The sequence below is a fragment of the Trachymyrmex septentrionalis genome, unplaced genomic scaffold, assembly GCF_001594115.1.
Source record: "Trachymyrmex septentrionalis isolate Tsep2-gDNA-1 unplaced genomic scaffold, Tsep1.0 scaffold66, whole genome shotgun sequence".
Taxonomy (NCBI): Eukaryota; Metazoa; Arthropoda; class Insecta; order Hymenoptera; family Formicidae; genus Trachymyrmex; species Trachymyrmex septentrionalis.
In genome coordinates, this window is record NW_017305843.1 from 1,320,024 (window position 1) to 1,331,401 (window position 11,378).

The following is an 11,378-nucleotide window of genomic DNA, read 5'->3' on the forward strand; positions in this document are numbered from 1 at the left end:
TTTATATTATTTTTTTATATTAGTATTTAGTTAATCATAATACATTTCGTATTATTACATAAATAGAATTTTCCAAGAAAAGAAAAAAGGTTTTAAATTAATTAAAAAAATAAAAAAATTGTATTTTTTTACTTTCCGCACTGTAAAAAACGCGGAATGTTGTTTCTCCTTGATAATTTTTATATATTTTGTCATTTTTCGCTCAATAAACGAGTCAAGTATAACATATTTTTAAATTGTACGATTTTACTTTAAACAAAATAAAATGTATTATGTAATAGAGATGGCGTGTTTATTTATGTATATTAAAACACGCCTGATTGCCATTATTATCATTCTATCTTCTGTTTATTCAATAGAATTATATAAAATGTGATCGATTGAAAAATATGCATATTTTATTTAAAGCTAAGAAAAAGTTTTGCCTAAAAAGATATTGAAACTTAGTGCATATATTTTTCGCTGTATCATTACCCTAATCGGTATTTGTGGATTCAATAGACACGAACATTTTCAACTACATTGTGAAAAATTGTTTATAACAAATGTCTTTCACAACCTTAAGTAAGTTTTACATAATCTTATTTCTCGAATTTTCACCTTTATAAAATGAAAAAAAATTATTTAATTACGTTAACTTTAAGTAAAGATATATTAATTTTAAATACATTGGACCGCAAATACCAGTTAAGGAAATAATTTTAAATACTAATTAAGATTAAAATATCATAAAATAAATTTAACAATTGGAAATGTATCTGCACACTAAAATATTCATGTTTTTTTCACTTTTTTTGTTAATTTTTGAAGTTTAAGTAGGCAGCTCCAGACAATATGGCCAATGTGCACTAACTTTATATACATTCACTAGATATTGGTCTATATTCATATCACATATGGATAATTATGCATGTCATATGTGTATGTGTAATATTTGCTAACGTTGAAGTATATTGGCCATGTCATATGAAGCTATCTTAATCATATGGAGATTGCGTTAATGAAAATAAGGAATGATAAAACATAGTCATGTGTAGGAATGTAGACTTACGAAGGAGCATGCGTATCATTTTAAAAAATATTATCCCAATCCGTGATCTTCGAAGAATCCCTGGGGAGTTTCTTCCTGCAACACACATACAAAAGCACAAGTTTATCAATATCGTATTCGGAATGTTTTATAATAATATGAACAGGGATCAATTACTTTGACGCTGCACTTTATAAATACATTACGAAAAATAGAATGAAAATATATACATACATATATATATATATAAACGTACACGTACCTACTTCATAATAAAAATCCCTTCTTGATGCAGCTTCAAATGGTGAACTGAACCCTTTTCATATAACTGAGTAACTTTTATTTTGGATACACAAAGCGCATGTTCATATATTGCCTTAATTGAAATCTTAAGCGCTAATAAAAATTGCTTGTTTTACATGCAATCGAATTGTGAAGATTTCATCCTCCAGATGGGATCATAGTGAATGCGATTCAGCTCAATATGCTCACACTGCACGATAGCTTATGATAAAAAATATCCAGCTAACATATTATTTCGTTACGAATCTATTATATTATTTATTAAGAAATTAATAATTTACTAATAAATTAATTATCAGTAAAAACTTGAGATGTATCATTTTTATCTGAGACTAACGTAATTTATATAATGTAAATTAAAAGGTATTATGCACGCTAATTTTCAATTACAATATAAAGATTTTGTACGATATATTTATTGCTAGTACACTTAATGTATATAACACTAAGAGAATTGACGATGTTTATATAATATATAATATGCATATGTACATATATAATATATAAAGAGATATATGTTTCCAATTATTCATATAATTAAGATAGGTTCCCCTTTTTTTAAGTAAATATATAGATGCGTAAGAATATACGTTCTATGCAATAGTCACATTAATACTGACGCTCTTCAGTAATACATATACGTTTTCATAAAAATAACTTACAAATACAGACAATTTTATTGCCATAGTTGAACATTAAAGTACGTAGAGGAGGGTAACTATATATATCACTTACTCGTTAGTAGGTTAAAGTTTAAAAATCGTAATTCAGCCTTTGGTTAGTAACATAATAATTTGTTCTATGTGCAAGAGTAATTTTTCTCGATATAAAAATATATTAACATACACAGAGAATGCTCCAGGCATCATGTACTTTCTCTTAACTGCGATTACTAAGAACTGATATTAAAAAAGAGAAAGAATAATTTTCTTATTTATTTCATTTGTTTCAATTTCGAATTATAAACTAATAATCGATTTTTCACGAATACTTCTCAAATTCTTATACTCTTCGAATATATAAGAAAATATTATATTTTCTTTAATTTAATAAATAAATGATGCTTTTTAACAAAATTTTAAATGTCAATCATATTTAACAAAAAATTTTTTAAATATAAGAAAAAAATTTTTATTTTTTATCAATTTATCTTCGATTAAATTTTCGTTGGAGAAAGAAAATGCACGATGTCTTAAACGTCTCGTATATGACTAGTAAGTTGACTTGAGAATTTATATGTATATTTATATAGTAGAGTCGTAATGGCATCATGCAGCGGGTAAGCCTTTTCTTGTTTTTCGGTCGATCGTGTTGGTCGATATTCTGTCCATGAAGCTCATGCAAACAATAGGGTACCTATAAAAGCCCTATCTCCCGCAGAGCACCTTCCACAGCTTCGTCCTTCCACAACAAACAAAGAAAAACTAACTAGTCTTCGCTAAACTTCTACTTTGTCCCTATCTACCATGGACTTAACATACATGATATCACACTAATATATCATCAATATTTAAAAAATATTATACCAAATCCCTACAAAAAAGTTCCATAGTATTTTTTTTAAACCACATCACACACAAAATTATTTTACAATATTTTAAGAGTGTTATTATAAACGTAAAATATTATATAATAAAAAAAATATTCTGTTAATAACAAATCCATTGTCATTTTCGTGTTTAATTTATATATATAGAAAAAATGATATATACGAAATAATTTTTCTCAACAAAACACAATAAATCGTTAATTAATTAAATTCATCCAATTACAATAAACTTTAAATTTTATAATCTTTACTTGTAACATTTTTTCTAGAAATCAATATTTAGAAAAATATTTTGATTAATTAATGTGTCACATTTCAAATGCCTTATCCTGTATAAAATAGATGATAATATTATTAAAACTCCGTAAAATTCTTTGGAATTTTATATGAAAAGTAAAACTAAATGATACATTACTTAGAAAACAAAATATATGAGACAAATGTTGCAAAATATAAATACAATTGTTGAAAAATATTTATTAAAGATTTTGAAGGCATACATATACACATATCAACATGTTATTTATAAACGGCACATATACGTAATAATACACTTCTCATTTATACTAGTTCTAGTGCTGCTTTACTATCATAATCTATGAAATAACTGATTAATCTATATCTGAATACAAAGTTTATAATATATTAATATGGCAATAATATCGTTAACATTTTTTTACACCTTTATTAAAAATAATACAAGTGCATTGGTGCCATGCTTTCGTATAAACATATAGTTATATGGCAGTTAATAGCAATTTGCGGATTAGCTCGCCTGATTGAATTGCTTGATTTCTGATGATAGCCATCATGCCCAGCAATCTTTCTCTTTATCTCACATTTTTCATATTTTTCATGCTTTCTGCGTCCACGTCTCTACCATACACAATGACTATCGTCGACACCTCAGCAAGCTGGTCTCAAGCAAATCCGCAATGTAATCATTAGTAACGTTTCTTTGTTCTTGATTTTAGAATATTTCGTCATTCTGTTAACATCACATGCACCTGATTTATTATAATCGATATATACATAAATCAACTCGAATGCAACTTTGAGATATTGAAAATAACTTGCGATACCATGAAATATTATGCATTTTATGGGATTTCTATAGCAACTTTTATTTTTTATCCCATCTGCATAATGTATGTTATGAAGACTAATATAAAATGATTATATGTTGTGTTCAGATTGTCTAATTTTTTAAATAAGTATTTATGTAATATTTGTAAAAATATAATATTCTTAAATATAATACTTTCATTTAACTAATATTTCCTAATTGTGTTTATTATTTAAATTTAAGTTTTACATTTTAAAAGATTAATAATGCTTTTTATGGTAATTCATTAATCATTGATAATAATAATGTTTTTAAGAATATAAGACAAAAGAACATCTTAGCAATGTCAATCAAATTTTTGAAATATTAATAATATTAAAGCTCGAATATATATATATATATATATATATATACATACACATATATATATATACACACACACACACATATACAAGATGTTTCTGAAATAACGCCCACTAATCATACAGTGCTCTTAATAAAAAATTAAGTCAAAATTCCTCTACCATTTTGCAATCTTTGCAATATTTTTTTTGGTTACCCAATGAGCAAAATGTCTAAAATCCTACGTGTAAGACAACTTTAAGGTACCTCTTTAAGAGTTCTTTAAGAAACATTTTCAAATTCCACAAAGAACACTGAAAGATATCTTAAAATTGTCTTATACATCAATTTTATCTGTATATTCGGCAATGTTTATAAATTAATCTCATTAACCATTGTGAAAATTGCAAAATGGTACAGGACTTTTCGACTCAGTTTTCTATTAGGAATAGCACAGTATAATTAGTGGGCGTTATTTCAAAAACACCCTACAAATGTATATACACACATTTGTGTAGAGCAATATAATTTATAAACTTAAAAAAAATTAGTTCTTTCTTTAATTTATTTCTTATTTATTTCATTTACTTATTTAAGTATATTGAGTTATGCTTTATATTTTTTTTAAATTAGAAAAGTTTATGTATGTAAAATATTATATTTATCATATCTATTTTTCGTAATTAATATCTTATTCAAAAAAGCTAATAATAGACTAGAATGAACAATGATACTTATGGCAAGTATTTACAGTACGTTATTTCAAGAATATTTTTAATAAATGTCTTAAGGCTCCTGAGTATCAGCATGCGATTCAAAATTAGTCGCCTGGCGAAATGTGGCAAAATCGGTAATCACACACACAAGCACGAGCCCATGTGCTCTCGGTGCGCCGAAAGCGAGTACATGTACACAGGCTTGTGCTTGTGTGTGTATTATAGCGTCTCGCCACGATAAATGGCTGAACTTATAGCCGTGGAAAAGTGACGTTTTGACGACGAAATTTTTGATGCATGCCATTTCGTTATTTGCTTAATTGTGAAAATGTGATGTGTCTCGTACTTATGAAAGTCCTAAAAATGGGCAGAACTATAGTTATCCTGGAATTTGATACGTAAAAGCGTATATTTCATTATTTCAACAGCTATTCAAACCGTGTGTTTCTGCCCGAAATTAGGTTTTATCTGCCTTTTAATGACTATTACGAAAGAAAAGGACAGTTTCTGCCCATTTTTACAGATATTTTAAAGCAATTTCGTTATTTAGATTTATCCAAATTGTCTTTATTTACAAATGGTTTGCAACATAAATTAACGTGTCATTCCTCACTTCTGACGTCACGATTCCAACATGGCCGTCACAACTACTCAAGAACCTTAATATCCTAATATAATTCTATAATTGTGATTTATGACGTCTTAAGACCACTCAAAACGGCATTAAATATAAGAACCGACTGTGAATACTGCCCTATGTTATTTTTACTAAATCATTTAAATGGCATACATACAAAAACAATATATATTATTAATACAGTTTAATTAATTGAACTACTCAAATGATAGAATAAATGAAATAATAAAGAAAATTTCTCACTCAGTACGTATTACAGTTTAGAAATTTTGTATAATGTACACATTTTAAATAAAATTTCAATTAATTAATAAATCGCTTTAATTATCGTTTTATACATTTTCTTATCAATTTAGAACATATAACTTTGATTCATTAATTATTTTGCAATACTATACTTCATATAAGATGTACGATATTTTAAATACTCATCAGTATTTAAGTACAAAAATATATACAGAGTAATGTCATAGCACATAGGTTGAAAAAAATTTAGCATCATCTCTTTTAAATAAACAAAATCAACTGCAAACGTTTTGCATTGTATATTGTGTAAAATCTTGAGTTCAATAATATCTTTTATCTTTCAGCAGGTATTAAAAATAATTTTTTTTTGTACTATTTCTTGTTTTAAATTACAGCTATCAAAATTACAATTATTAAAAAGTTAGATGGTCAACATTTCTTATGTATACATTTATAAGAAATAATACAAACTTCAAAAAATATCTTTTTCTGTCATATAAATTACGCAATAATAATTATTAAGTAGTATTCACTATATAAATGCTGTTGCACATGTACTTAATGTTGTCAATAATTAAAATATTTACAATAAAATACTATACAAGCTCATTTATAGATAAACGAGAAGCGTATATAAGCATTTACGCACGTAGAATTGTCTGATTGTATATAACAACATTCAATATTTAACATTTAAACTTGTTATCTTATAATTTTCTATTATCACTACAATGCAGACGATATGTTGGCCATACTTAAAAAAAATAGGACAGTGGGAATATACAGAAAAGCTATATTTATAATAGAAATATCTACAACAAAGATAGATCTAAGACTTGAGTTATTAATTTTGAAAATATCTCCCAGTCCAAAGTAATATTTATAATATACAAACACAATATTATGAAATATTAAAAATTATCCAGTTTTATATATTATATAAGACAGCACGTGTGAAATAATTTGTAAACGTAGTGCTCAATTGTGACTATACATCATAGTGATCATACAAGCAATAAGACTTTTCATATGTATATATAAAATATCAACGTAAATGCAAAAGCTCAATATCGTTCAATCACATCGTGCAACATCAAATATTACAACAACATAGAATTGTCAACAAAGAAGGAAGCTCATCTGTGTCTAAAGAGATATAGCATGTGTATTATTATGATTATGTAAGAAGGCAGGCAATATTAAAGCTAGGAAATTCGAATTGCTTCATATAAAGAGGCAATCATTAATATCTTCAAATGCCTTCATGCATGTATTGTATTTTGTATGGATTCGTTATGTATCTGTATAAATCTATTATTATTAGGTGTTAAATATTTAAAAAACAGACAATTATCAAGATCGTACGTCAAAAAGATTTGCTTCAATATTACATTTTTCACATGTATATTTATATAAAAAAGAAATAGTAAACTTATGTTGCAAAAAGAATTAAACCGAGAAAATCGAGATAAAAGCAATTTGATTGTAATTTCACCTAGTTTAAATAGATTTTATACATGCTTGACTTCTGCAACTTCATCATGATCGTTTAATCAAAACAACACATGACTGGCAAGAAAGAAGTATAGATCGTTTTAACATATTAATTATGCATATATGCAAATATAACTTTTATTTGTACTTTCTATTTGTGGGTATAATTTTGCTAAATATATGGCTCTTTAAGTATGCATTAAGTGTAAACAGCTAGTAGAAAGATAAAACGATCTAAAAATATTTCTTTTACAGCCAAAAAAAATTGACTGTAAAAAGAAACAGTATGTGTACAACCTTTGTGTGCTATTAATAAATTAAGACATGTTACAATTCAAGGGGAACATCCCCGTAACTAACCTCCTGTAATAGGTCCTGGGCAGCAATGGCTTTCAATACATTTTTTTTGCTAGTTTCTTGAATTTCTCCACCAACGAGCAATTCGTCTAAGATAAAGTATGCCTTTTCAAAATTGAAAATTATATCCAACTCGCATACCTAATAATAGATTATAAATAATAAATTATAATATGTAATATTACAACAAATTACAAGGCTTAACAGAAATATACTTTAAATATATGATTTCAATAATATAATACTCACACTACCAAAATACTTATCCAATAATTCAACATATCGATGTATAATCTCCAATGTCAATAATTCATTGTCATTCTGCTCAATTGCGCAGCAAAAGTATAAACTTGCGTATCTATAAGTATAAATTACAGAAACTTTTTTATAATAAAAAACTTTCTATAAATCATAAAATATCACAGATTAAGAATAACTTTGATAAAATTTTGATGAATTAATGATTAATTTAGCAACAATAAAAATTAAAACAAAATTTCTAATCAACTCTTTGTTGATTCTAATGAGTTGATTGATAATCTAATAAATTCCTAATCTAATTTTTTTTTCCATATGCTAAGTAACAAATTAATAATTCTATTTATGTTAATTATTAATTATTCAGATAATTATTATTTTATTCAAGCTACACAATGAAATTGCTACAAATAAAATGTCCAGCTACATAATTCTTTATCTCTAATCTAATATTTCACTTCCATATATTAGACAACAAAGATTTATTATAATTTTACTTATGTTAATAAAATGATAAAAATATTATAACTCTACAAATTAATCAAAGTTTGATCAAAATCACTTTAAAGTTTGATTTCACCAATGTTAAGATTAACTTTAATTTCAATTTAACTTACTGTTTATCTAGTTCTAATTTTTTTATTAAAAAAATAATACTCAGGATACATTCCGAGTTATGCATGATGCACTATTTATTCCTTGTTCAACAAATAATAAAAAAAGATAAAACGATACATCATGTCCTTCATGCCTAACTCAGAACACACCCATAGAACTACCGATTCATTGTAGACTTCGATCAACTTCAAAGAAAAAAAAAATGAAATTAACTCAAGATTAAATTAATGATATATTAAATTAATGACACATTGATAGAAATGCTCTTTCGCTTAGTATACGTAAATCGTTGATGAACCATATACCTTTTGTAAACAACCTTAACGTCCTTCCATTCCAAGAAACTCGACATTTTCGGTTTTCGTGCGAGTATCGTGGTGATCAGTTCGCGCGTGATTTTCTTTTTCAACTTATCTGGATGCGCGACATACCACTTTTGTAGACGAAGCTTCCCTTGTCGACTGAACAGTAACATAAATTGCATCTGCAAAAAAAAAAGATGATGATCAAGGATTTCGAGTCACGTTCCTTATTATTAATTTGAGACATAGCGTGAAAAGATTCACCATATTGTTGCAATCCTGCTATCTCGCGTCTCGCACAATTCTTTATCTCTCACCACAATTAGCACAACGCGTAATAGACAACGACTGACAACACCCGCATAAATTGTGCACATATAATACATATATAGCAGTATATAGAGGTGCATTCACATGCAAGCGTCAAGCGCATATATAATAACGTTTTTCATTTGACCACAACCCTAGTGACTTTATACTTTGGGCTACTCGAGCGCCATCATTCGGCTACTATCTAACAGTTCTAGACGGAAAATATCTGGCAACCCTGGCAAAATAAACATTCTGTTGAATATAGCGTTTACACGTTTGAAGTTTGAACAGTTTGAATTTGGATGATGGGATAGATGGGGGTTAAAGAGAAATCGCGTATAGTTTTCTGCCAATATTTTTTAGCTCCAGTCATAATCCAGATGATTTGGTACAATTTTGTGTAATATCTGTTAGCAACTTTAGCAGAATGGTAGAGAACGAGAGGAGGGCAACATGCTTGAAATACATAAAGGCTCTCAAGTGTAAGTTGCAAACGTCCATGACTGCTATTCTGTACACGCTTACCGAAGTTTTGTTCATGTTGCATGCTCTTAACTGCATCTATCATGCTTCCGTCATGATTCTTACTTAGTTCAACACGCTTATTGCAGTGAGTAGGAGTTATGGTAAGAGCATGTTGGAGCATGCGGCGCGAAACAAACCTCAATAGTTGCCGGTGTCGTTATGTGCCTTGCGCGCCAAATTTGTGACCGTACTCGCGAGTGACAGCACACCTCGCATTCTCTACTGGATTTTTCGAATAAATGAACCATCTTATCTCAAGGATCGTTAAGTAAGCTGATTTTTAGCAAATTGTAATCGATACTCACCAATATATGAGATATTTTGTATGGTAAAGAAGTTGCACAATGTACATAACGGCACCGGCAACTACCAATAGTAATAAATAGCATACACAGAAGTTACCTCTAATCTAATAATTGTGTTCTGTATACTATAATATTTTGCTTTCTATAAATGAAGCATGTTTTACATGTTTTTATATAGCTTTTAAGGATGTTTTTGGTCATATTAGCTAAAAGTATCACTCAAACATCAGCTAGAATTAATAGCAACCGCGCGGTATTGTTAAAAAAATTTTAATAATACTGACCTGTAAACATTTGAAACCAATTGCAAAAAACAAGACGAATAATTTGACATAATGGTTTTATGAAACAAAATAGTCATATTTTGTAATAACGGCCAGTTTTACTATCTCTGATGATTTGGAGTATTACTGGACGTTACTTAAAAAAATTGTGCATTACAATAATTGATATAAAGTTATACATTATTAGGCATTATAGAGTATTAAGGCATTGATGAGTTTAAAAAATTAAGTATTACTTAGTAAACATTAGTGTACATAATTTTGGTCAGTAGTTTACCTTTTGATTGAAATTGACCAATAACGTCTATCGTTAAATAGAAATTATAAATCACAATTGACACTTATTCGATTGATCAAGCTGATCTGAGATGATGAAATCAGCCCTTAGTATCTATAAATAAACTTTTACAGGAATATTTATAAATTATAGTTTAATCAGTATATTTAATGTTTATATTTTCTAATATAATATATATATATATATATATAAAGTTCAAAATTTAATTGATAGTTATATTTAAATTAATAGTTAATGGTCAGAAAGTTGAAATTACTCCTTATATTTCTTTTAGCAAAAGGTGCAGACTATGACATATGTCTCTCCACATTACAAGATGAATCTGCTTCAAGGGGACTTGATGATGATATTCTCGAGCAGCTCTTAAATGTTATTATACATACAGATTTAGGTCAGTATCTTGTTAATAAATATTAACATAAATATTCCATAAATTTGAAAGTTTATAATCTGTATGTATATGTTCGAATAAACTAAGTTTTAAATTTATATTTATCAGGTGCAATCAAACGGGTGTCGTTGATAAAATGTCTGATTCCAAGGTATAAATTATCTGAGGAAATAGTGAAGACTATACTCACTTGGTGTTTTTCTTCATTAAATGATTTGCCATTTACTGTTGGTGTAATTGTTATACAATGGATTATAGGTAATTTAATTCTTAATCTAAAATATGCTTGCATTTACTGTAAAAATATTTAATGTACATTTATTATAACCTAGAAATATATATATA

General features: G+C 27.4%; 2 protein-coding genes across 3 annotated transcripts in view; one reads left to right on the forward strand and one right to left on the reverse strand.

Annotated features, from left to right (window-relative positions):
• Nucleotides 1-757: 757 nt before the first annotated feature.
• LOC108753176 (AP-1 complex subunit sigma-2) lies at nt 758-9,268 on the reverse strand. 2 transcript variants are annotated; one of them, XM_018494546.1, is made up of 5 exons: nt 9,183-9,268; nt 8,922-9,100; nt 7,990-8,098; nt 7,744-7,881; nt 758-1,126 (listed from the first exon to the last, which is right to left on the reverse strand). In XM_018494546.1, exons 1-5 carry the CDS (start codon nt 9,183-9,185, stop codon nt 1,082-1,084), a joined length of 474 nt encoding a protein of 157 aa, XP_018350048.1. In that variant the 5' UTR covers nt 9,186-9,268; the 3' UTR covers nt 758-1,081. The 2 variants fall into 2 exon arrangements, with proteins under 2 accessions (XP_018350048.1, XP_018350047.1); XM_018494545.1 differs by lacking the exon at nt 758-1,126 and adding an exon at nt 2,504-2,734.
• A 231-nt stretch (nt 9,269-9,499) lies between these two features.
• LOC108753177 (centromere protein I-like) overlaps nt 9,500-11,378 on the forward strand; it is a 6,862-nt gene continuing 4,983 nt past the window's right edge. Inside the window, exons 1-3 of the mRNA XM_018494547.1 lie at nt 9,500-9,712; nt 10,917-11,033; nt 11,142-11,291. Of these exons, the coding sequence (XP_018350049.1) occupies nt 9,658-9,712; nt 10,917-11,033; nt 11,142-11,291 (322 nt within the window). The 5' untranslated portion in view covers nt 9,500-9,657. The remainder of the gene's footprint in view (nt 9,713-10,916; nt 11,034-11,141; nt 11,292-11,378) is intronic.

Coding starts and splice junctions, on each gene's coding strand:
- LOC108753176 (XM_018494546.1), bottom strand. Junction 7,882..7,989: donor TGGATAAGTATTTTGGTAGT/GTGAGTATTATA, acceptor ATCTATTATTAG/GTATGCGAGTTGGATATAAT. Junction 1,127..7,743: donor CCCAGGACCTATTACAGGAG/GTTAGTTACGGG, acceptor TGTGTGTTGCAG/GAAGAAACTCCCCAGGGATT.